The 26006-nt window shown below is 44.6% G+C and overlaps 2 protein-coding genes across 2 annotated transcripts; one reads left to right on the top strand and one right to left on the bottom strand.

Moving 5' to 3' along the window:
* The first annotated feature begins 4321 nt into the window (after nt 1-4321).
* Dhc16F (Dynein heavy chain at 16F) lies at nt 4322-19263 on the top strand. Its single transcript, XM_002056960.3, has 27 exons — nt 4322-5252; nt 5315-5459; nt 5923-6273; nt 6343-6438; nt 6502-6632; nt 6692-7266; nt 7425-7835; nt 7902-8292; nt 8357-8633; nt 8702-9316; nt 9390-9842; nt 10077-10900; nt 10958-11552; nt 11613-11762; nt 12162-12473; nt 12535-13462; nt 13523-13702; nt 13763-14029; nt 14090-14275; nt 14342-14691; nt 14756-14897; nt 14961-15964; nt 16021-16201; nt 16259-17013; nt 17083-18151; nt 18214-18684; nt 18752-19263. The coding sequence occupies exons 1-27, from the start codon at nt 4442-4444 to the stop codon at nt 19106-19108; spliced, it is 12027 nt and encodes a 4008-aa protein (XP_002056996.1). The 5' UTR covers nt 4322-4441; the 3' UTR covers nt 19109-19263.
* On the bottom strand, nt 19164-25729 carry LOC6633599 (solute carrier family 53 member 1). Its single transcript, XM_002056959.4, has 7 exons — nt 25468-25729; nt 23582-23743; nt 22353-22751; nt 21210-22185; nt 20973-21142; nt 20775-20908; nt 19164-20712 (listed from the first exon to the last, which is right to left on the bottom strand). The coding sequence occupies exons 2-7, from the start codon at nt 23648-23650 to the stop codon at nt 20433-20435; spliced, it is 2028 nt and encodes a 675-aa protein (XP_002056995.1). The 5' UTR covers nt 23651-23743; nt 25468-25729; the 3' UTR covers nt 19164-20432.
* Nucleotides 25730-26006: the final 277 nt, after the last annotated feature.

The following is a 26006-nucleotide window of genomic DNA, read 5'->3' as shown; positions in this document are numbered from 1 at the left end:
ACTTCAGAGTCACAGTTTAAAAGATACACTTATAAAATCACAGTTTTGGAGTAACCATTTCAGAGTCACAACTTAAGACCCAGAGTCCCAAGCTTAAAGGTACCATTTTAGAGTTTAAGTTTAAATATAACCATTTCAGAGTAACGGCTTTAAAGTAACAATTTCAGAGTCACAGTTTTGGACAAACCATTTCAGAGTCACAGGTTTGGACTAACCATTTTAATGAATGTTCCAAAGTAACCGTTTCTAAGTCACTGGTTTGGAATAACCATTCAAGGCCTTGCAGTATTTCAGAGTCACAGTTTTAAAGTAACCATTGAAGAGTCGCAGCATGTAATGCTTTGTTTAAAAGTGCAAATCTGAGAGGCACAGTTTACAATGCGTACCAAAGAAAATACCGATCAGAGTCGCAATTTCGAATGCTTCCAATGACAGTTTTAGTGTAAGACACATCGTCTCGCCAGCTTTTAGCTGGCATTGGGTTAAGAGTAAAGTATGGCACAGTCGAAAGAATCCAGTTCCAGCTACTTAAATAGTTCTTCTACTTTCTGGTTGAGCATTTCATTCGGTTGCACTAATGGACGCTGCCAGTTGCACAATGTTGGTGGCATGAGCCGAAAGTTTAACAACTTTTGATTGGAAGAGCGGCAAGAATGTTTGAGAGTCGGGCGTGTTCGACTGAGAGTTACCCTACAGTAAAACTTAAATTTTGGCAAAAATGGAGGTTGAAATAAGCGGAAATGCAGGCACGACGAACGGACAGACAGACAGAGCCAGATCGAATGTACTGCCTGTTACACACACAGGCACAACACCCAAATACCCATGATTTACAGCATTGTCAATGGGTACAGGGTATGCAAAAGAAAGAAGGAAATAGAAGCCTTGCGCCGGGCTTTTGTCTCAAGTTGTCTCTTTGCAACAAAATGACGAACTTGACGGATGCCCGTCACACACACACACACACACACACACGCAGAATTCAAGGACATTTGTCAATGCGCAAAATACTAGATAGAACCAAATAGAGTCTGCCCTAAGCGCAACCGAAACCAAAACCAAAACCAAAACCAAATTACACATTAAAATAACATTTGATGAAGCATTTCAAAAAGCCAAAAACAACAAAAATTCACATATGAAAGTCATAAAAGTAAAAACACACACAAACACACAGACACACAGACACAGACACGTACTAGAGCATTACGCCTATGGCTAGTGTATAGAGTCTGGATTCCTGCAGTGTTATGAATATGAAAATGATTTTTAATGAGGCGACACGTCGAGAAACTTGCGTTGTATCTGTCTACAAGTAAAAATTTCTCTAAGATACAGCTGCAAAATTTTGGACGCTCTCGAAACGGCTTTTTGGATTTACGTCACAACCGTTTTATGGCTCTTTAAATACTAATTAAAGACAAATCACAAAAAAAAATAAAAATAAAACAAAAAAATAAGAACAATAAATAAATATCAAACAAAATATTTGCGTGTGTGTTGTTTTTTTTTTCTCTCATTCAAATTCAAATATGTAATGCAATTTGGCCGCCAAAAATATTGAATAGAGTTTTTGAGGGGGACGGGGCGGTTTGTTGGGGCGTGTGCGGCACCTACCTCAAATCGTGGCACAGCAGCGCAGCATCAACAAGCAGTCACCAGTTAAACAAACAAACCAAAACAAAAAACAAAAAAAATAACGAGTATTTGCCCAAAAATAGCAAATTTTTTTTTGAAAAAAACTTCTTTTAAGCTTTCAGAAACTAACGAGAGTCGAAAGATTTGGGAAACGTTTCGCTGAAGACGGCGACGCGACGCGCAGAGGATGTGTCGGGCATAGCCAGGCAATCTGTGTAGAAGAAGCACCAGTTAAAAAAAAAAAAAACCAAAAAAAAAAATTTAAAAAAAAACCGTTTTGTTTTTTGCTGTTTTCTTGCTTCTTTTTTCTTTGTTCTTTTCTTGTTTTCTTTCTTTTTGGGCTAGTTGTTTTTGAACCGTTAGGCGCTATGCAAATGTGCGTTCTTCCTCTTCCTCATGCATTGCACGACGACGGCGATGGCGATGGCGGTGGCGGCGGCGCTTGCGTTGGCTGCTGTGATAGCGGCGACGGCGACGACGACGGCGGCGCTAACAACGGCTACTAACACAGGGCGAGCGCACGGCTCGACAGGCTCAACGGTCAACTGCTGCGTGCTGCGTTTTGCGTGCTGCTGCTGCTGCTGCTGCTGCTGCTGCGTGCTGCTGCTGCTGCGTGCTGCTGCTGCGAGACGTTGCGTTCGCGTTCGCGGCTCTGTACATCGCGGCGTATACCCAACGACTATTGGACACAGACGCAGCGGCCGTGCTGGAGACCCGCCAGAGCGTTGCCGCTGCACGGTTCGGCAAACGCACGACGCGGCCGCTGAGCGAATCCGAAACGTAAATTGGCATCCGAATCGGTGTCCGAATGCAGTCGCAGTCGCAGTCGCAGTCACAGCCAACATCGGCAGCTGATGATGCTTTCACCTTGAGCTTTTGCCACTGCCGTGCTCTATGCCTAATGCGATTTTTTATCTTTATCAGCAGCGGCAGCGCCAGCGGCTGCGGCTGCGGCTGCGGCAGCGTCTGCGTCGGCATTCGCTTTCGATATCGAAAATTGAAAGCTTATGCGCCGCAACATCCGAATTTGAAGGTCAGGCGGCTTGAGCTTAAGCTTTTATAAGTTATTCGAGCCAGTAGGCGCAACAATCCGTTGCAAGTGGCGCAAAAGTGTGTGCCAAAATGCCGGCAAAGCTTTGCGACACGAAATCCTTTTGCTGCGACGTGGAAGTAAATGGGCCAACGCAGCAGCCGCAACGCACTGCAGCGCATTTTCGAAATTCCAAATTCCATGCACATAAGCAAACTAAAAGCTCTTGACAATAGCTTTCAGAAAGCTTTGGGCAACCACCAATATTTCAAAGTATCCGCTCAAAATTGAACATCGAAATGAGTTCCATTTAAAATTGTACTATTCAGTTCATGAATTTAAAAAAAAAAAATTAAATAAAAATCCGGTAAGCAATCAATTTATCAAACGTGTAAAATTGAATCGCTTTTTCATGAGGCATTAACAAATTTTTCATCGCGCTTTTCGGAAAATTTACCTCCTTGGGTAGAATGAATAATATTTCTAGATTAGGATGCCAAATTTATCTAGAGGCCAAACCATGAACAAAGAGCCAAACCTGATAAAAATTGGCTGTGATTTGACCGAGTTATGCGGCTGGAAAATTTTGAGCTATATCTAAGGGGACATTTGAGGATACTATTTTTACAAGAATTTTGACCAAAAATAATGTTGCCAGATTTAGATGCCGAATCGATCTAGAGGCCAAACCATAAACAAAGAGCCAAATCTCGTGAAAATCGGTTGAGATTTAACCGAGTTATGGGGCTGGGGAATTTTGATCACAAATCAGTTAGTCAGTCAATAGAATCAGTTTTCTATAAAGAGATCTATATGCAATACATATGAATATGTAAATGTAAATATGAATGTATGCATAAACATAAATGTATTGCCTTTATGCTTTTCTAATTTAAAATAGTGCCCCACTATGCGATTCTCATTATTGTCATAAGAAGAAATTGTGTTGTTAATCTAATATATAACATCTCTTCCCATACTTCGTTTCTTACATGCTCTCTCTCCCTCTCTCTCTCTCTCTCTCTCTCTCTCTCTCTCTCTCTCTCTCTCCCTCTCTCTCTCTCTCTCTCTCTCTCTCTCTCTCTTTCCCTCTCTCATTCACATGCACTCCCTCTCTTACATCTACTCTCTCTCTCACTCACTCAAACACTCTGCCTCTCTCTGGCTCTCTCTCTCTCTCTCTCTCTCTCTCACATGCATACTCTTTGATTTATTTATAATGATATGAATTTGAATATATATTAGTCCTGACCTGAAGACTTTTTATATCCTTGAGTGTGTTCTATACAAAAAAAATTCACAATTTCCGTGTGTAAAATAAATACAGAAGTTCCATTTAATTTATACTGAGCTTATGACTTGTTCAAGCCAATTAAGCCAACAAAAATGGGGTTTTTCGAAAATGGTATATTTTAAGATAATTTAATAAAATAAAAGCTCTTCCAAGAATATATAATGAGCTTTAATTCGCTTATAAATTCCGTAAAATACTTTTTTTTTTTTTTTTAAAGATGTTCAGTCACAAAAGCTCATTGGAAATTGTTAGCCTCTGGCTAAGCTTGCCGGCTGTCATGGCAACGGGATGGATGCCCCGGAAGCCGTTGCCTTGGGAATAGAAAACAAGCAACAGAAAATCAACAGTTGCCAGGCGAAGCCTATCAAAGCATTTTCCTTAACATATTATTGAATTCCTACACTGAAAATCGGAAGTTATATGCGGCCTGTGGTGGTGCGTATTGATCAGCCGTAAAGTGCATATCGAGCGGGAGCAGCATGGAGGCCAGCGCCAACTCCGCCGAGAAATCTGGAAACGAATCCGAGAAGGGCGAAAATGCCGAATACGAGGATAGCCAACAACGTGAGAGTGATCCCCAGAATCCAAGCCATTCGCCCAGTGCACTAAAGGGGGACAAATCGCGCAAGAGCAGGCGGGGCGTGCGAGCGGTATTCAAGGATCGACCCACCAAATTTATCGAAGATGACAGTCTTAAGATCAAGACGGGCGCCTCACTCATACCCGATCTGAATCTGATAATAAATCGTATGCGCAACATGAAGGACGACAGCTACGTGTATCTGGATTACATGCTGCCCAAGCATAGCGAGTACTTTACCCCGTACAGCCTGCGCGAGGTGGAGTTTGCGAATTTGAATATATACAAGCCCTACTATACGGTCACACGGCATGGCGTCACCTATTGGCGTGTATCTGAGAATTTTTTCACACCGCTGAATCAGTGGCAACAGGAGTTCCAGCAATTCCTGAGCATCATCCAAATTCGCACATTCTCCATCTTTCGTTTGTGGAAGGGCTTCAAGGTGTGGGAGAAGACGATCAAATGGCGCAAACTGAGCTTTGCCCGCACCCATTTGCAGAACAATCTCTTTATCGTTATACCCCAGCTGGCCAAGGCGATTCTACGTATGCGCTCCGATATTGTTGTATTGGAGCGTCTCAGCTTTGTCAATATTGAGAATATCGAGGAATGGCATCCCTTCTATTTCCTTGAGCTACATATGCGCATCTATGAGCAGCTAAACTATCTATTCCATGAATTTCGCAGTTTTGTGGGCAAAGCTCTATGTGAGTACAGACCAGTTATTCCCAGATCGAATTCTCTAATCGATACCAACAACACAACACAGATCGTTCCTGCACAGAGGCCATTATGGCGCGCGGTTTCTATCCGGACGATGAGATCAATTATTATCCCTCAGTCAAGAAAATGCGAGAAGCACACAGCTTTATGGATCGTGCGCGCAAGCGGGCCTTCTGCAAAACGCTAACCAAGTAAGTTATCTTCTCTTTAAGGAGGCCATCTCCGTGCCAATAAAACATAGGCATATGGCCTCTCACATACCCTGCATAAGCCAAGTGTATTTCGACTTTCGATACTGAAGAAGTTAAAAAAGATAAATCTCCATCAATGGGCCTATCTCTATCAGCGCCCCAAAAAACACTCATTCTTTAACATATCTTAGCTCTAAAATTTTCATAATAATCTGAGTCTGAGGCGGAATTTTGAGATTTTTTTTGTGAAAAAGTAAGGACAATGCGCACAGGGTATCTCATAGTCAAGCACTGCCGCTTAGACCATGCTAAATTATATATAGCTCCTTAATACTAAAGGCGAAACGATAATAATTCAAGAATCATCGGCAATCCAAACTTGTGTAGAGGGTATCCCCATAGTCGAGCACACTCAACCATTCTAAATGTTTCTGCTCTTAATATTCTTCACATACACCGACAGTTTTCTCACCTTCTGCGATATGATGCTGTATCAAGCGCTCTATCGGGTGACTATTCAGAGCTTTGAGGAACTGAATCATGCGTTCAATGAGCATCACCAGGTGGCGCCAACGGAGGCGGAAATAGTGCGTCACGATCGTTTGGATACAAAAATCGAGAAGCCGCGACCGCCGAATGCGCCACAGAATCCATTCTTTCTCGCTCAGCTGCGTCTGTTGCCCGATCGCATCGAGGTGGAACCCTTGGAGGAGATCTTAAGGCTCATCTTTCAGCGCATTACAGGCTTGATCTTGGAAACAGTGCTGGATATACAACCGTTTACCACAGATGCCGAATTTACACAGTACACAAAGTAGGTTAAACCAATAAACAGCAACAATATCGAACCAAACAAATCTAATGCGAATTAAACTGAATCTAGGCCATCGATCATGGGCCGTCAGGAGGAGTGTCTGTATCAGAGTGCGCCGGAGTTGACCTTTCTGTTGAAACAAGATGTTTCGTTCAATTTCAATCGGTGAGCTTGGTCACCTGTTAATATTTATTAATCCAACCTTCTTCTTAAATCCCATGGCCGCAGTAAAAATATATTCGTTTTGATACGCACGGCATACGAGATGGCGCGTCTTTATACGGAACGCTTTAATGACATACGGGAGAACTATGAGATTGATGCTACCACGGATCCCGAGGATCTCAGTAGCGAGCGGGGTAAGAATATTTAGAATGCGATAAAAAAAAATAGAAAGAGCTCACTCTTCAATTTGCAGACCTTACTGCGCTGCGCAACTATTGTGATCGCTACTGCAACAATGTGAGAGCCTTGGATGGTATTCTGGATCATGTATTTCTGGGTCTCTTAAAATTAGGCCAGAGCGGCTTTAAGGATGCGGTTACGCCCGTCTGCCAGCGTTTGCAAAGTGTTTTGGCTGTATACTTGCCCCAGCTGGCCGAGGAAGAGACCACGAAACTGTATGAGGATGCTCAAGATTTCTATGGACGCATCGGCTATGAGCCACAAACAACACTTCAGCTGGTCGCTCACATTCGCTTCCTGGACAATTGTCACCAAGAGCTTGATGAGCTCTTCTTAGTTATAGATTATATACATGATTTGTTGATAATCATCAAGGACTTTAATATACCGATTGATGATGAGCGCAAAGAGGACTACATGGACACGGAGGACTATCTGAATCGCACCAGGGAAACACTGGGCGAGATACTTGAGAAGCGGCAGGACTTTATCAACCAGCTCGACGAAGTAATGCAGGACGATATCAATGCTCTCAAAGAGGACATACACGAAGTGGCTATCGAGGCCATCGAAGATTGGCTACTTATGGTAAATAGAAATGCGAGATTCCCTCTATCCTAATACGATTCGCTTTTCCATATCATTTACATCATCAAAATGGATGAATGTATGATTGCAAAAATGAATATGCATTCAACAGGGTATCCTGAGTCGCCTATTCTAACTTGCTTTCTACCCAATCACAGAGCAAATCGGACCGCAATAAAGTAAATACGAAACTGGACGATCTGCTGAGCCGCATGAACGCGTGTCGGGAACGGGCAGATGAGCTAATTGGTTATCAAAAGGAATTCCAAATTGATCTAACCATGTACGAGGAGATGGACTCAGGCTTCTATGATATACGACAGCGACAAAATCTGTACAAGACATTGATAGACTGGGAAGAGGCACTTACCAGCTGGTTGGTATCCGACTTTAATGGTTTGCCCGTGGCTGATATGATTGAGCTCAACCTGAAGACCATCAAGAACTGCATGCAATTCCAGAAGTACTTGCCCCAAAACGATATTGTGCCGGTGCTGCAAAAGTCCGCCGAGGATTTCAAAGAGAAACTTCCGGTTATTGGCTATCTGCGTAATCCCAATCTGCGTGCGGTAAGAAACCAAATGAGAATCAAATAGAAATTAGTTTTGCTACTAATAATATTGCCTTTTATGCAGCGCCATTGGACTGAGATTGAGGATCTGCTGGGCAGAAAGTTCTTTCAGGAGCCCAACATCAAGATTTCCACCTACGAAGAGTCTCACGCCTTCGATGATGAAGCCAATGCAGAGGCTCTTATGCAAATCTCCTCTCAGGCAACGGGTGAAACCCAGCTGGAGAACATGCTCAAAGCCATTGAGACGATGTGGAAGGAAACGGAATTATCCATTGTACCGCATCATGATCAAAAGGATGTCTTCCTTCTTGCCGGTACCGAAGAGCTGCAGGCGGTCTTGGATGATGCCAATGTGAATATCAATACCATAGCCGCATCGAAATTCGTGGGACCCATCAAAGCGCGCGTGGATGAGTGGATAGCGGCTCTGGATCAATTTGGCAAAACCTTCGGTGGGTAATTAATATATAAAGAAGTGCATAGCCTATATAAACTATGTGTATACTTATACCTTAGAGGCTTGGATGGATTGCCAGGGCGCTTGGATCTACTTGGAGGCTATCTTTGCCTCTGCTGATATACAGCGCCAGCTGCCCAATGAAGCAAAAATGTTCAATCAGGTGGATAAGAACTTCAAGGAGATTGTCCGTCAGGCCAAAAAGGTTGCATTGGCACTGCCCACCATGTCCAGCGTAGAGGTCTACGACATGCTCATGGAGGACAATCGCCTACTCGATGCGATATCACGCGGCCTGGAAGCCTATTTGGAAGTGAAACGTGTCGTTTTTCCCAGGTGTGTAAGAGATTCAGATCCTCTTTCATTCGAGTATATATATATATATAAATAATATAATTCTTAAGATTCTACTTTCTGTCCAACGATGAGCTGCTTGAGATTCTCGCCCAGACGCGCATACCGCAGGCGGTGCAGCCCCATTTGCGCAAATGCTTCGATGCTATTTACCGGCTGGAGTTCGGCCAAAAGGAGAGTGGTGATGGCAAAATGGTACCCACCAATGATATTATTGCCTTTCTCTCACCCGAGGGCGAGAAGCTGCAGTTTGGCAAGGGCTTGAAAGCACGCGGCGCCGTCGAGGAGTGGCTGAGCAAAGTGGAAGATGCAATGTTTGTGTCCGTCAAGCGTTATATGCGCTTTGGATATCAGTGCTATGGAGCTAAGGAGCGTGACGAATGGTTTCAGGATCATCCCAATCAGGTGGTGCTCACCGTTTCCCAGGTGCAATGGGCCGCCGACATTCATCGCATCTTCGAGGGGAAAGAGAAGACAGCGATCAGCATCATTGAAAAGATGGCCAAGTTTGAGGTGAAATGTCTACAGGATCTCGGCGCACTGGCGGCCCTTACACGCAAAAACATAACCTCGCTATTGCGCAAGATCCTTTGTGCACTAATTACCATCGATGTGCATGCCAAAGACTCGGTACGCATGCTCATCGAGAAGGGCGTCTGGAGTCCGTAAGTATCCGTGAGAGAAATTGCCAATTGCTGAATTCGTTTGATGATTCTCTCTTATTTTTTTCGTCGCCAGCAACGACTTCAATTGGCTTAAGATGCTGCGCTTTTATTGGGCCATCGAAACAGAGACTGTCTTTTCGCGCATGGCCGCCGCTAATATACCCTATTATTATGAGTATCTGGGCGCTGGCGGTGTCCTGGTGCTGACCCCACTCACGGATCGATGCTATCTCTGCCTAATGGGCGCCTTTCAAATGGACTTGGGCGGTGCACCCGCCGGACCAGCCGGTACGGGCAAAACGGAGACCACCAAAGATTTGGCCAAGGCATTGGCTAAGCAGTGCGTGGTATTCAACTGCTCCGATGGCCTTGACTACAAGATGATGGGCCGCTTTTTCTCTGGCCTGGCACAGTGCGGCGCCTGGTGCTGCTTTGACGAGTTCAATCGTATTGATATCGAGGTGTTGTCTGTAATTGCCCAGCAGCTGATTACTATACGCACAGCCAAGGCCATGAAGGTGAAACGGTAAGCAATTCAAGCAAGGAGTTCATAAACACATTTAATAGAAATCCAGGAAATCGAATCCAAAGAACAGCTTATGACAGTTTCTAGATATTCCTCTGGTTATCGACGAATTTTTATGAAAATTCAAAGAAAATCTTGGATCATCTTAGTTAGATTCTAAGCCAACCCCAAGAAAAATCTAACAAGAATCCTATGTCAGTCTTGATTATTATTTTTCTCTTTCATCTTACTTAGCTTCATGTTTGAAGGTCGCGAGATTAAGATCAATCACTCATGCTGCGTCTTTATTACCATGAATCCGGGCTATGCTGGCCGCACGGAGTTGCCCGACAATCTGAAGGCTCTTTTCCGTCCCATATCTATGATGGTGCCCGATTATGCGCTGATCTCTGAGGTCATTCTCTATTCGGAGGGCTTTGAGAATCCCAAGATTCTGGCACGCAAGATGGTGCAGATGTACCAGCTCTGCAGTCAACAGCTCAGCCAGCAGAATCATTATGATTTCGGCATGCGAGCCGTCAAATCTGTCCTGGTCATGGCTGGCGCACTCAAGCGAGCTGCGCCCAACCAGCAAGAGGATATAACCCTGATTGCCGCTCTGCGCGACTCAAATATACCCAAGTTCTTGGCCGATGACGCGGTACTCTTCCGTGGCATACTTAGCGATCTGTTCCCGGGCGTCGACCTGCGCGACTCACAACATCCACACTTAGAGGCTAGCCTTCGACTTGGCCTGAGGCAAAAGAATCTACAGCCAGTGCCCACCACCATACGCAAGTGCCTGCAGCTATACGAGACGATGTGTGTGCGCTGGGGTGTTATGACAGTGGGTCCCACGGGGGGTGGCAAATCTGTGGTTCTGCATGCGCTGGAGTTTGCATTGGCACATCTATTCGAGAACGAGATAGCGGATCCCAACTTTCGACCTGTTGTCATACAAACAATGAATCCCAAGGCGGTTAGCATGAACGAACTGTACGGCTATGTGGATGCCAAGACGCTAGAGTGGCAGGATGGTCTACTTGGCCTGGCGGTGCGCACTGCCACCCTTGTGGAGGGTAGGTTTGTGGCCAGCTGATGGTTTTTTGGTTAATTTTTCGATTTTGATCTCACAGAGGAAATCCATCAGTGGATCATGTGCGATGGCCCAGTGGATGCCGTATGGATTGAGAACTTAAACACTGTGCTGGATGATAATAAAATGCTGTGTCTGGCAAACTCTGAGCGTATTAAGCTAACAGCCTGGATACACATGCTCTTCGAGGTACAGGATCTGCTGCAGGCCTCGCCAGCGACGGTCTCTCGTTGCGGCATGGTGTACGTCGATCCTGGAGATCTTGGCTGGATACCGCTGGTCGATACGTGGCGCGAAGTTGACATGAGCAAAAAGCTAACCCCAGTCCTAGATGAATTCCTCTATCAACTGTTCATCGGCTATTTCGAGAAGGCGCTAAAAATCGAACGCAAACGGGCCTCCTACACCATACACCAAGTGCTCGGCTCCAAGGTTCGACTGTGCTGCTCGCTAATCTCGTCGCAGCTGGAGGGCGTAAAGTGGAGTACGCTGGCCGACGAGCCGGCCAAGAATCTGATCACAAAGATCTTTGCTTGGTGCGTGCTCTGGGCAATCGCGTCCAATTTAAAAGATGCCGAGAAATTGTCCTTCGAGGACTTTTGGGGCAGGGCCATGGCCGTTCATCCGAATATGGAGTGAGTATCAGAAAAAAAAAAAATATTTATAGGAAATATCTCATATTCGTCTGAATGCAGCATGCCACCACGCACCCTGTGGAATTATCGGGTGGATCTAGAGACCAACGATTGGGGTGGCTGGAACGAAATAATGCCCAAGTTTAAATTCAGATCGGATATATCCTACTACGATATGCAGGTGCCAACGGTGGATACCACCAAATATGGGTGAGCTAATTAACATTTTATTACTGGACATGGGTCAACCGGCGCTTTCTTGGCTTTAAAATTGTAAGCCTAAACTCGATGTTTGTGAATTATTGTTTTTAAGATAAGTAGGGGCAAAAGTATTTCTGGTTCGATCTCTTGCGATTATATTGCTCAAGCTGGAGTAAAGATTTAAGCTTCGAAACGAAACGCGTAGACAGCAGATTTAATTCATCCAGCTCTTATGATTCTCAATTCTCAAAATCGATATTTCTTGATTTTGGGAATATTTATTTTTTTAATTTCAAGTCTCTAGCTCTTCTAGTCTAGAGCGCGACTATGACTGCCGACCAATAAGTATCATGCAACGACTCGAGATCAATTTGTAAGCCAACTTATTGCATGAACAATATTTCTTAGCTATGTAGCTGATCTGCTATTCAAGCGAGATTTCCCAGTGATGGTAACCGGCGATACAGGTGTGGGCAAGACTGTGCTCGCCATCAGCTGCATGAAGCGTCTGGCCGAGGGTAAGGTCATACCCGTGGTGCTGAATTTCTCGGCTCAAACAAGCAGTATGCGCACCCAGGAGATGATCGAAGGGCCGCTGGAGAAGCGTAAAAGGACACAATTGGGTGCACCGGTGGGCAAGACGGTCATCATATTCATTGACGATGTCAACATGCCCAAATTGGATACGTACGGCAGCCAGCCGGCCATCGAACTGCTCAGGTTTGCATAGATCCATAGCTAAAAAGGTCAGGTATCATTTTTATGATTGTAAATATTGCAGACAGTTTCTGGACTTTAAGGGTTTTTACGATCGCGAGAAACTGTTTTGGAAGGACATTCTGGATGTGGTATTGGGCTGTGCCTGTGCACCGCCCGGTGGTGGACGCAATTTGTTGACGCCACGCTTTGTTCGGCACTTTGCCCTATTTTCGCTACCCAAGCCCAATGAGGAGACCCTAACACAAATCTTCAATGGCATACTGTTGGGCTTCCTGCAGACTTTCTCGTCGGCTATCCGTGCGCTCTCCGAATCCATTGTGCACGCCTGTGTGGATGTTTATATGCGTGTGACTAAAGTTATGCTGCCCACACCGGATCGTTCCCATTATATATTCAATTTGCGTGATCTTTCCAAGTGCATACAGGGCATACTGCAGGCGAACAACATGTACTACAATATGGAGAATCAAATATTGCGTTTATTTTACCATGAGACAACGCGCGTCTTTCATGATCGTCTGATCAACACGGAGGACAAGGCGATCTTTCAGGGCCTGATGAATGATGTGTGCAAATATCATTTCGAACGCGAGGTCGTCGGCCGCGAGGAGCCGGCCATACTGTTTGGCGACTTTATGGTCTTTGGCAAGCCGAAACACGAACGCATCTACGAGGAGGTCAAGGATCATGCCAAGCTGGAGAGCGTGCTCAATGATTATATTGCCGACTACAATTCCATGTCGACGGGCAAGTATATGAAATTGATACTATTCCAGGATGCCATGGAGCATACGGTCCGACTGGCACGCCTCTTGCGCAGCGATCGTGGCAATGGTTTGCTTGTGGGCGTCGCCGGTATGGGTAAACAATCCCTGACCCGTCTGGCCTCGCACGTCAACGAATACAACTGTTGGCAAATCGAAATGAGGCGCAACTATGATCTCAACTCCTTTCACGAGGATCTGCGCGTTCTCTACCGCATTGGGGGGGTAAGCGACAATTTGACGCGAATTTCTGCAGCATTATAGTAAAGTTAATATTTCTGTTAGATTGAAAACCAGCCCGTTACGTTTCTGCTAATTGACAGCCAAATCGTTGAGGAGGAATTCCTGGAAGATATCAATAATATTCTAAACTCTGGCGAAGTGCCCAACTTGTTTGAGGGCGATGAATACGAGAAGGTAATACTGGATGCCCGAGATGCCTGCAATGAATCCAAAAAGGATGAGGTGACTAGTGCCGGACTTTTTATCAATTAGCCTTTTCCTTCAAACATTTCCCCTTCACAGAGCTGCCCACGCGATGAGATCTACAAGTTCTTTATCAATAGAGTGAGAAACAATCTTCATGTGGTCATGTCCATGAGTCCGGTGGGTGATGCTTTTCGGCGACGTTGCCGCATGTTCCCCTCACTGGTCAATTGTACCACCATTGACTGGTTTACCAGTTGGCCCACCGAAGCGCTATATTCGGTGGCCTTGGGACTGCTGACAAAGATAGCTCCGAATATGAATGAGAGAGTGGCTCTGGCCAGCACAACCGTCTTCATGCACAAGGTGCGTTTCAAGCATTGTGTTTCTCTTTTCCCAATAATTAGGCAAAACTCCGTTTTGTAGACCGTGGAGGAGGCCTCTGTGCGTTTCTACAAGGAGATGAAGCGGCATTATTATACCACGCCCAGCAGTTACCTAGAGCTGTTAAAACTCTATCAGAGCCTGCTCAAGCTTAAGACGCAGGAGATTGTAGCCAAACGAAAGCGCATTGCCAGCGGTCTGAACAAGCTGCTGGAGACCAACGAGGTGGTAAGTAGAGCAGCTAGTGCAGATGCCAATTAAAAGCACAGTCTAAGCGCGTGTCTTCCCTTTAAGATTGCAGTCATGCAAAAGGAGTTGGAAGTAATGGTGCCGCAACTAGATGAAAAGTCTGCCATGATGAAGGGCTTGGTGGATAATCTAACCAAGGAGACAAAACAGGCTGACGCTGTCAAACAGAGCGTCATGGAGGATGAGGCCAATGCCAAAGAGAAGGCAGCCATTGCCCAGGCCATATCCGAAGACGCTAGCAAGGATTTGGAGACAGCCATGCCGGCTCTCCGTGATTCCGAGGAGGCGCTCAAGGGTCTAACTAAGGCCGACATTAATGAACTGAAATCGTTTACCACACCGCCAGCCCTAGTGCAGTTCTGTATGGAAGCTGTTTGCATTTTGTTGGGTGCCAAGTGAGTATTGGGAAAAACAAAAAGTCAAACAGCTTTAGAAGTGATTTCCGCTGATAATCCATAGACCCACCTGGGCCTCAGCCAAAGCAATTATGGCTGACATCAACTTTATCAAGCGACTCTTCGAATACGACAAGGAACACATGAAGGACGACGTGGTAAAGAAGGTCAAAAAGTACATAGAACACAAGGACTTTGTGCCAGCTGTAAGACGAATCAAATGCGTTTTTCTTTTCTCATCCTAAAAACGTGTCTAATTCAATTGACAGAAATTCGAGAAGGTATCGAAAGTAGCCAAGTCCGTGAGCATGTGGGTCATTGCCATGGACAGTTTCAACAAGGTCTACAAGGTGGTTGAGCCAAAGATAAAGCGAAAAGAGGCCGCCGAAGCGGAACTGAAGGATGTCATGAAGGTGCTTCGCCAGAAACAGAAAGAGCTGGCCGCTGTTGAGGCTAAAATACAATCGCTGCGCGACAGCCTGGAGGAGAAACAGCGCGAATTCCAGGTGATACAGGACAATGTGGATCTAACGTACGGTCGCATCAATCGTGCTGGACGCCTTACCTCGGCACTCGCCGATGAACAAGTGCGCTGGCGTGAAACTGTTAAATCACTTACCGCTGATCTTGGCTGCGTACCTGGCGATGTGCTGGTTGCCGCCGCCTGCGTTGCCTATTTGGGCGCCTTCTCGAATCAATATCGTCGGGACATGAGCCAGCTGTGGGTGGACAAGTGCCGGGAGTTTAGCATTGCCTCGAGCAAGGAGTTCAATCTGCTTAAGGTGTTGGGCGATGCGTACGAGATGCGTCAGTGGAATGTCGACGGCTTGCCGAAGGATAACATATCCATTGAGAATGGCATTTATGCAACGCGTGCCTTGCGTTGGGCACTCATGATCGATCCGCAGGAGCAGGCCAATCGCTGGATACGCAACATGGAGAAGGCCAACAATCTGCAGGTAATCAAAATGACAGACGCCTCCATGATGCGGGTGCTGGAGAACAGCGTGCGTCAGGGCAATCCGGTGCTGCTGGAGGAACTGGATGAGACTATAGATCCCTCGCTGCGACCCATACTTCAGCGTGAGACGTACAAGTTTGAGGGACGCGTCTATCTCAAGCTGGGCGACCAGATCATTGACTACGATGATAATTTTAAGCTCTATATGACCACCAAGCTGCCCAATCCGCATTATCTGCCCGAAGTGTGCATCAATGTGACGCTGGTCAACTTTCTGGTCACCGAAAGCGGCCTCGAGGATCAGTTGCTGGCGTAAGTAAGCCAAGGATTGGATGTAACTTAACTTAGTTGTAATCCTTGACTTACAGAGACATTGTCGCCATTGAGCTGCCCGCCATGGAGGCGCAACGCAACGATCTTGTGGTCAAGATCAATGCGGACAAACAGCAACTGTTATCGCTGGAGGATAAGGTGCTCAAGCTGCTCTTCAACTCCGAGGGCAATATTTTGGATGATGAGGAGCTTGTGGAAACGCTCAATGATGCCAAGGTAAGATCCTGACCAAATGCTGGGCCAGCAATCTAATCTGTTTCTGCACACGCTCAGGAAACTTCATTGATTATTGCCGCACGTCTCATTGATACGGAAGAAACGGAGAAAGTTATTACAGCTTCGCGTGAACGTTATCGCATCCTTGCATCTCGTGGTGCCATTCTCTACTTTGTTGTCGCCGGCCTGGCCGAGATCGATCCCATGTACCAGTACAGTCTGAAGTATTTTACGCAGGTCTTTTGCAATGTACTACGCCTTGATCATCCCGTCATGACTGTCGAGGTGCGCATCTCCACGCTGATGGTTGATGAACTGAGGGCTATCTATGATAATATATCGCGCGGTCTATTTGAGAATCACAAGCTTATCTTTAGCTTCCTGCTGGCGCTGTCTGTGGAGCGACAAGAGGGTCGGGTTAGTGAAGAAGAGTTCAGTTTTCTAACTCGTGGTGCTGTTGGCGCTGTGCGTTCCAAGGCGCAGCCACCGGGCTTGAAATTAAGTCAAGTTGAATGGGATTCGGCCTTATATCTGGAACAGCACTTTAAGGAAGCCTTTACGGGCTTCTCCAGCGAGCTGAACAGGCCGTTCTTTTTGCAGCTGCAGGACAACAAAGAAGTGTTCGACTTTGCTAACACCAAGGAAGAGCCCACTGATAAATGGAACAAGCGTCTGCATGTCTTCCACAAGCTCATGTTCGTAGCCACCTTCCGGAAGCCGCGTTTCCTGCTCAATGTGGTTAGCTACCTGCATTCAACCGTGGGTAAATACTTTACGGAAGTCTCCGCCTCGGGCACACAGCTGAGCACAGTGTAAGTAGAGCGCTTTTGTGGTGTTTTCCATTTCAGCTGAGAATGCTGGCTATGTTTTTCATTCTCCAGCTATCTGGACACCTCGGCTATAACACCATTGATCTTTGTACTGTCCACCGGCTCGGATCCCATGTCGGGCTTCCTTAAGTTTACCAATGAAATGAAATTTACGGAAAAGTATTATTCCATATCATTGGGTCAGGGCCAGGGTCCACTCGCCGAAAGTTTGATTGATAAGAGTTTACGCCTGGGTCACTGGGTCTTTCTGCAGAACTGTCATCTGGCCACCTCCTGGATGCGTGTGCTGGAGAGCGTAGTACGCAATCTGACGCTGGGCATAACCAAGGCGCATCCCGACTTTCGTTTGTATCTCTCATCCATGCCCTCACAGTCCTTTCCCATCAGTGTGCTACAGAATTCCGTTAAGATTACCAATGAACCGCCCAAAGGCATTAAGGCGAATGTTATTGGTGCGCTGAGTGACCTGAAGACGGAGTTCTTTGAGGAGCACATCCAGAACGGCACATGGCGCGCGATTGTCTTCGGATTATGCATGTTCCATGCGGTGCTTCTGGAACGTCGCAAATTTGGCCCACTTGGCTGGAATATCACATACGAGTTCAGTGAGAGTGATCGCGAGTGCGGACTGAAAACTCTGGACTTCTTTATCAATCGTGAGGTCAAGGCCGACATACCTTGGGAGGCCATACTCTATATCAATGGCGACATCACCTGGGGCGGTCGAGTTACCGACTACTGGGATCTGCGCTGCCTGCGCACAATATTAACCATATTCTCATCGGAGCGCATTATACAGCCGGATTATAAATATTGTCGCGGCGATTCGTACTATAGAGATCCGCAGGGCAAAACGCTTAAGGAGTACGCAACGTTTGTGCTTGGCTTTCCGGTGCTAGAGGATCCCGAAATCTTTGGCATGAACCAGAACGCCAACATTGTGTTCCAGACGAAGGAGACGGACTTCTTTATTAGCACACTGCTACTTGGTCAGCCGCGTTCCGCTGCCGATGAGGGTCAGGCCATGGAGAATGATCTCTGCCAGCAGATTATAGCACGCATACAGTCGTCCCTGACCAATAAGATACAGCGTGAGCCCATCCACGGTACCCTGACCGTGGTAGGTAGCAATAGCTGCTAATCCCAATCCAGACTCCGAATATTTACACGACTTTATTCCAGCTGGATAGCAAGGGTCAGATGCCGTCGTTGACTACCGTCTTGGTGCAGGAGATCGATCGCTTTAACATTGCGCTAGGCATTGTCCATGATAGCTTGAGCAATCTGTCGAAGGCGATTAAAGGTATAGTTGTCATGTCTGAGGATCTGGAGCTGGTGTTCCGTGCACTGTTGGCTAACCAGGTGCCGGCCATGTGGGCCAAGCGCAGCTTTCTGTCCATCAAACCGCTGCCCAATTATATTGTGGACTTTCAGCGTCGCATCGACTTCATTCAACAGTGGGCTGAGAATGGTGCGCCACGTTCCTATTGGATAAGCGGCTTCTTCTTTCCGCAATCCTTCCTCACCGGCATATTGCAGACATATGCACGTCGTCGCATCCTGCCCATTGATTCGCTGAAGATTGACTTCCAGGTCATCGAATTGGAGCTAGTGCAGCAGGATTTCTTCGAGCTGCACAATGCACATGGCAATGTACGTCCGCAACTAGACATATTTAATCAAATTATATTTGATCAATTCACTCTATATCCCGACACAGGACGGACGTCTCTATGGCAATCTGGAGGAGTGCACGGATGCAGAGATCAATGTGCATGGCATCTTTGTGGAGGCCGCTCGCTGGGATCTGAGCAAGGGTGGATTGACTGACGCCCGCTTTGGCGAGCTATATTCGCGCATGCCCGTCGTACGCTTCATGCCCTGCCTGGAGATTGGCACCACGCTCCGCTATGAGGCGCCGCTCTACAAGACCCAGCAGCGTTCCGGCGTGCTATCCACAACTGGTCACTCGACTAACTTTGTCCTGTCCATATTGTTGCGCAGCAAAAACGATCCCGAGTTCTGGATAATGCGTGGCACTGCACTTGTCTGTGCCGTCTTGGAGAATGTCTCCTAACGTTTGATGCGGGATACTATACATATATTTATGTATATATTCATCTATATACATATACATATATATATTAGGCGTCTTTATTTCGTACAATTCGTTTCAATTATGTTTTGGGTTCTCTTTGAGGCATAACCCAAGTAATACAATTTCTATATGTATGTGTATATGTTTTTCATTCGTATTTTCTAGAGTTGTGTACTATATATCTAGCTCAATGAGCGCGGGTATACATATTATTATTAACAGTTCTTAGTTCAGTTCTGTTCAATATAGTTAATCAATTGGGTATATACAACATTTAAATATATGTATACATATATATATATTAAACAGAATACAACACAAGAAACGGCAGAAAAGAAATAATGAAATTTGTGTTGCTTAAGTTAAGACAAAAGGCCGCTTACAAAAAGAACTCTCTACTTAGTACATAACGTTACACGTCTGAAGTCTGTCTTTTAAATGTATATTATAAAAATGTATGCAACATGTTCCCTAAACCATTTATACAATTTAGATGCCAGCACCCAAAGGCAGGCCAATTAACAAAATTTATCTTTAACGAACTTTAGGCGACTTTTCGGAACATTTAAAAAAGCGTGTTGATATAAAAATGTTACTCGAATTGTTTGAACAAATAAAAAATATATAATAATAAAGCACAACTCTAAAAACTACTAAGTACATTTAGTTGTACACACAATTATTGACGCTACATGTTCAATATTGTTTCAAAAATAATTGTCTAAATCTTAATTAAGGTTTTTCTTTTTTATCTTTTTTTTTTTTTTTTTTTTTTTTTTTTGTTATTGTTGTCATAAAGGAATGTGTTATTGCTATTGGGTATTTGCCAATGTGTTTTTGTTTTTGCTTCTGTTGTCTAGGGTTATTCTTTTTTAGTAGGAGCTTCTAAGTAATACTGCCGCTCTATGGGAATGGATGGGAATTTGTTGTTTTGGAGTCGGTTTAAGGTTCGTTTAAGGGTCGGGTTTGTTTACAAGGTGCCTTGGTCCTTTGTTAGATGCGTTCATGGAATGATAATTTAGTGTTTAGTTCAACTTAGGCTCTAAATATTTATGTTATCTGGGTGGCGTATACGAACATGCTTTTTTAAGTACTTAGTAACTAGCTGTAAACATTAACTAAAAACAACAAAATACGATTAATAATTATACAAATATTAGTAGAGTTGCCACAGAAACAAACAAAAAAAAAAAAACAAAAAAAAAAAATGTTTAGAAAATAAACGTTTGCTAGGAAGTTGTGTGGATGGGGTATGAGGGGACCACAAAAAAATTTTTTTTAGAAGGTGGGCATGGGACTCATCTTAAAGCTTTTTACTGCCATCAATATCGATGCTCAGATCCGGTAGCGAGCCGCGTGCATGCAACAGGCTACGCTTCTCCGGATCCTTGATCTTCTTTGGCTTGGGTCTGTTCGTTTTTGTATACCGATTGATCACACCATCCGTCTCATCCATCATACGCAATATAAGCGTCTGATCAGATGAGTCTAGCGGCGCTATTGAGATATCTCGCACGGCACGGAATTTACCGCAATTGTTCAGATGCTCGTTCTCCAAGCGGAAAAAGTTCCAAACGAAGCGACTGTCAAAGAACGTAAATTGAGTGACAATCAAAGCATAGAAATAGTCGGAATCAAGCATTACCGAAAGACTTCCAGAATGCCCGTTATGGAGGTCATTATATCGCCGCTCACAATTTTCATTTCAGTCAAATAGAAGGACAGCGCCCAGATGAAACGCAGCGCCAAATCCTCCAATATGGCAAAGTAATAAAAGCCCTGATCGGAAAACATTAAACCAAAATATTATATAATGGATTTTAGTTAGCGCCTGGTTACGCACCGTAGACGAGTAGACAACCTCCTCGCGTAGGAAGGTATTCTCGCCCGCATTCTTATCAAACAAGCCCCAATCCATTTTAATATCCCAGGTGTACGAATAGCAGGACGAGACTATGGAAGCCACAATCCACAGCCAAGTGTATGGATTATCAAAGGTGCTCGCATAGTTGGCTGGCATGCAATAGAAAGAGATAGCTTCATGTCTGAGCAAAAAGAGATACGACAAACAACTACTTACGACTGTTGAAGCTCTTCAGCGTGGCGAAGATGACCACCATAAAGGTTGTTGAGTATTTGCCCGCATTGACCAGATGGGGAAAGGCTTCGCGGGTGTCGCGATAACGTCGCAGGCATTGCGCAAAACGAAACCAGGCAGGCAGGCAATTGACAATGGGTCGCACGATGAAATCCTTTTCCATGCATATGGACGCATCCACCGCCTCGGACCAGTTGCCATTGGTAAAGTAAAAGCATATGAGATACTCAAAATCCAAAATGGCAGTGGCCAGGGAATTCAGCTGATCGCCCAGCCAGAAATCGGCAAAGCCCACATGAAAGAACGGCGCCGCCAGGCAGCGTCCCGTGATGCGCAACAGCCAAAAGCGTGCATCATGATGCAGCACATGAAACGGATTGGCCAGAAATATCACCATTATGAGCGTCAAGGTTAATGGATTAATAAAGGCCGGTATGCTCAGGCTGGCGCTGTACAGAAAGCTCAGCATGCTCAGTGTCCAGACGACGCCAAATATGGCCGCCAACTCCATGAGATGCTGCTCCGACAGATGATTTCGCGGATCCAGCTCGAAAATAAGCACATGATTAACACCAGACGAACGCCAGCCGTAAATGTTGACGCCAATCAGAAAGATAAACTCAATGATCAGCAATGGGCCGCGATACAGGCGAAATGTGACCTTCAGATTCTCTCCGGTTATGTCGTGAAATATCGCAGACAGCACCACCACAATGCCCAGCACAATGAAGCTGCCGGAGAAGAGGCCCACCTTGAATGTTGTCCACGGGCTCTGCTGTTCGCCCAGCGGCGGCACACGCAATCGTTTCATTGCCCGCTGTCGATCGCCGCCCTCCAGCTCTCCCGTGACCGTCGTCTCAGTTTCATTGATAATGTTGTCGATGTCTTTGTTGATAAAGAAATGCGAAGCCTCCACATATTCCTGACGCCACTTGGCGCCACTGTCCACGCGCAGCAGCTGGAATTACAAATGAAAAGCAATTGAAATAATATTTCTAAAAATTGATAAGCTTAAACTAAAAAGGCTGACTAATTTGCTAAAATAAAACTATTAAATTAAATTGTCAAATATTTCAATTAAAGTGAATTAAAGAAATAAACTTTTAAACATTTAACAACTCTCACCTTATCATGCTTTTTGAGTATTTTACGAAAACCCGTATGATTTAGATTCTGATAGTTCTGCAGCAGAATAAGACTCAAATAGAACTCGCTGAAGGCCAGTTTCAGTTCGCGGGCCTTGCGATCCGGCAGAGCCGCGTGTCTTTTCTGGCCCTTGGACTTCTTGGCGGTGCGTTCGGACTCCTCAATGCTGGACTTTAGCTCCGCATTGAGTGTAGCAAATTTACGCGTTGCCTCCGCCAACTTTTCCGAATAGAAAGTGTTTATCTTTTTCAGCTCCTTGTCGCAATAGTGAAAGAAATTCTCATCGAAGTTCGCGAAATGCCGTTTAAGCACCTCATCCTCCACGCTGTCCACTGAGGGTGCCTCCTCGACGGCCAAATAAAGCATGGCCTTCATTTCCTGTCGAACAAATAGCATAAGGAGCATGAGAATGTATATGAGATATATATATGATATATAGGCTGGAACTGTTTCGAATAGGAATTGCAGCCCCGATACACTGAGCCTAAAAAGTATGTTGTTATGCACATCTACGCTCCTTCCTAATCTTCAATGCAGCTGTTTACACAGCTTTAATATCAAAGTATATAAATATTGATTTATTTATTTATGCAATAAATGAAGCAACAATTAACAATTTTTTTGTTTCTACAAATCAACCAGATTAATCTCAGCTGAGAGGAACATACATTTTCTGAATCTCTTTCCTATACCCTCTCTTTCCATTCTGAGCTGCGTTCTCGATTAACTCTGATGTGAATAGTTCGATCTCTTTGAAATTTTCAGGACTTGAAAGAGGGCGTCACGAAGTGTACATAGACTAAAGCCCAGGACTGTACCCTCAGCATAAATTTCCAATTTGAGGGTATCCGTAATGTATCTGTGTATACTCTATGAGAATCACATGCTTATCTTGGTTAACTAGATTCTTTTAAGCACTGAGATATAGAAAAAACCTAAGCCTAAAAACCGTTATATATGATTTTCTTACAATATTTGAGCATTAAGAGTAACTAGGTTGCAAATTTTTAATATCTAGCTTTTGAAAGTTCTGCAATCGAAGCCTTATTACATTAAGATTGAGAATATGTAAAGAATTCTTTAAGCTGAATTGAAGTTAGTTCAACTTTAGTTTAGCAATGTTTCCCTCTACAATCTTTGTATAACCACATCTAGAACTATATCTTTGATTATCCTCGTTTGGTGTTGGGCTATATGGCAAGTCTCACCTCATAGTTGATGTACTGCTTGCGCCATTCGGGCGTTATGTGCGCCGACAGATGCTCCGCGAACTTCATGACGGCGGCCTTCTTCTTGTTGTCCTCGTTGCTGCTGCTGCTGCTGCTGGCTTCGTGTCCCTGGCTTGGTTCTTATCCAACTGCGAGCCAGCACTGCAAACAAACAAACCGAAAGAAAAAAAAAACAAACAATATGAATTCAAAATGAATCGTGGCTAATTTAACGCCCGACTGCTGACGCCATGGGGCCGAGCCGAGTCGAGCCAAGCCGAAATCAATGCATATTCAGGCAGCGAGAGTATATTATAGCATGCATGTAGATAATATCCAATCAGGCAAATTGGTAAAAACCTTGTAAAGCAGTTGGCAACTGTGTGCGCTAGCGACTGATAAGACAAGCAAAGGTTTCTATTTGAATACGCTTGCAATGTGTATTATAAAATATGTAAAGCATTGAATAGAGCTCTAAACCAGCTCTCTAAATATCATTTATTCCCAAGTACTATATACATACGTAGATGTCTTCATATCTGCCCTGTCTATGCGAACTGTCTCAGTTTTGAAGCTGTTTTTATAAAACTTGGCTTAGATAGATAGCGTTACATATATATGTTGGAGTCGACCGAATCGGATCAGTATACTATAAAGCTGTCATAGGAACGATCGTTAGATAATTGGATATTTGTATAAAAAACTGTTCGAACGAACTGCTATATCATATACATAGCTTTATGAAAAACTTTGCTGTTCTTTAAGATGTCTTGACGCCACTGAAAAATCGTATCAGACCCAATAAGAAATTTGCCTTAGAGCGAAGCTGTGCTGTGTACATATATGTATGCAAGGGTATTTGAGGTTCGGTGTGTGTTAGCTTCTATGTACAAAGTTTATAAGCACATAGCTGTATGTTTATTTTTATTAGAGCTGCCCGCATAATAAGCTAAGCAAATTGGAAAATTTTTGTCGCTGCGCTGTGTTAACAAAGACGAACGCGTTTTGAATCAATTAATTGCACAAATATTTGCTCAAAAGCGGCAACAAGATGAACAACAACAGCAACAGCTATACTTGGACTTAAAGCGGATATCTGGCCGGGTTGAGCTTCCGTTTTAGGACAATAGCCAAAAGGTAATTCACACACACACACCTGCACACACCTGCGAGCGTTAATTGATAGCGTGTCAATATGTCAATTGCGTGCGTTCATTCAATTAACGTCAACATTTAATTCCAAATATAGATTTCAACTTGTCTGGGGCCTGATCGATTGGGCCATTCAAGCCGTATCGCAATTGCATCAATATTTACAGCTACAAAAACAACTGCAACAACAACAGTAACAACAAGAACAAGAACAGCATTTGTGTTAAACACTTGTTGCCGTTATTTAGCTTATCTCTGCTCTGTACACTGATTTTGTCTGCGGGCTTAGCTACGCGACGATAAGGCAGACACATTCGACAATCACACACACACACACATACACACAGACACACACACGCACACAGCATGCACGCAAATATTTGATCAATAAAATTGTCAAGCCAAAAGAAATGCAAAGTCGCGCCTTCCTGGTCTGACTCACACAGCTTAAGCTCGGGCAGAATGAAAGCAGCGGCCAGCTCTGCCTGGACAGCGCTAAAGATAACTGTTGTTTTTACTGCTGCTGCTGCTGCCTCTGCCGCTGCCTCTGCCTCTGCCGCTGGTGTTACTGTAAATCAACTGCGTTTGCGTTTTGCGCTTGAAGCAGACAAAACTGTCGGCCCAATTAATTGACGGCATCACGAGATTAGGTTGAACGAAATTGCTTTTCAATTACATAAATATTACACATCAATCTACATATACTATGCACCAAAGTGTCTCTGTTGACATACAAACGCTGGCTGGCTGCTGTTTGCAGCGCTGCTGCTTGTCCTGTTTGCTGGTTAATATTATTGTTATTGCTGCAGCTCGTTTTGTATTGTTGTCGTTTTTGTTTGGCGGCACAAATTAATTGCTATGGGCATATGTTAACTGGTATGCATTTAGGCCGACACTTAATCATTACTAATTGATAACATTAACTAATTGGTTAAGTACACTTTATCACAGAATAGCGCGCACGGAACAACAAAGAACAAAAAGCAAACGAAACAAAATGCGAGGGCTGCAGCGCTACGCGTACGTTTATCGATGGGCAGTATTGGTAAATGCGCGCGAAAACCCTAATTGCCTATCGATGAATATAATAGCAATCGCTATAATGGGCAAATTCTTTTAAAATAGAGCGCACAATCCTCTCGCCAACTAATTCATTCATATGCAAATTTATTAAATACGCTCGTTGTGCATTTAATTGTGCCAGCAAATATCGCGCGTTTCGTTGCCAACGCAACGATAGTCGGACTATCGATAACCCGACCCATGCTCCGCG

The sequence above is a fragment of the Drosophila virilis genome, chromosome X (genome assembly GCF_030788295.1).
Source record: "Drosophila virilis strain 15010-1051.87 chromosome X, Dvir_AGI_RSII-ME, whole genome shotgun sequence".
NCBI lineage: Eukaryota > Metazoa > Arthropoda > Insecta > Diptera > Drosophilidae > Drosophila > Drosophila virilis.
The sequence above is the reverse complement of the archived record's forward strand: the minus strand, read 5'-3'. Positions and strand labels throughout refer to the sequence as shown.

What these genes read in the sequence shown, in the direction of transcription:
- LOC6633599 (XM_002056959.4), bottom strand. Translation starts at nt 23,650, where the DNA reads ATGAAGTTCGCGGAGCATCTGTCGGCGCACATAACGCCCGAATGGCGC. An exon ending in AGCAGTACATCAACTATGAG is followed by an intron (nt 22,752 to 23,581) that starts GTGAGACTTGCC and finishes TTTGTTCGACAG; the next exon opens with GAAATGAAGGCCATGCTTTA. An exon ending in GGCATTCTGGAAGTCTTTCG is followed by an intron (nt 20,713 to 20,774) that starts GTAATGCTTGAT and finishes GTTCTTTGACAG; the next exon opens with TCGCTTCGTTTGGAACTTTT.
- Dhc16F (XM_002056960.3), top strand. Translation starts at nt 4,442, where the DNA reads ATGGAGGCCAGCGCCAACTCCGCCGAGAAATCTGGAAACGAATCCGAG. An exon ending in GTTTCGTTCAATTTCAATCG is followed by an intron (nt 6,439 to 6,501) that starts GTGAGCTTGGTC and finishes CCATGGCCGCAG; the next exon opens with TAAAAATATATTCGTTTTGA. An exon ending in ACAAGGACTTTGTGCCAGCT is followed by an intron (nt 14,898 to 14,960) that starts GTAAGACGAATC and finishes TTCAATTGACAG; the next exon opens with AAATTCGAGAAGGTATCGAA.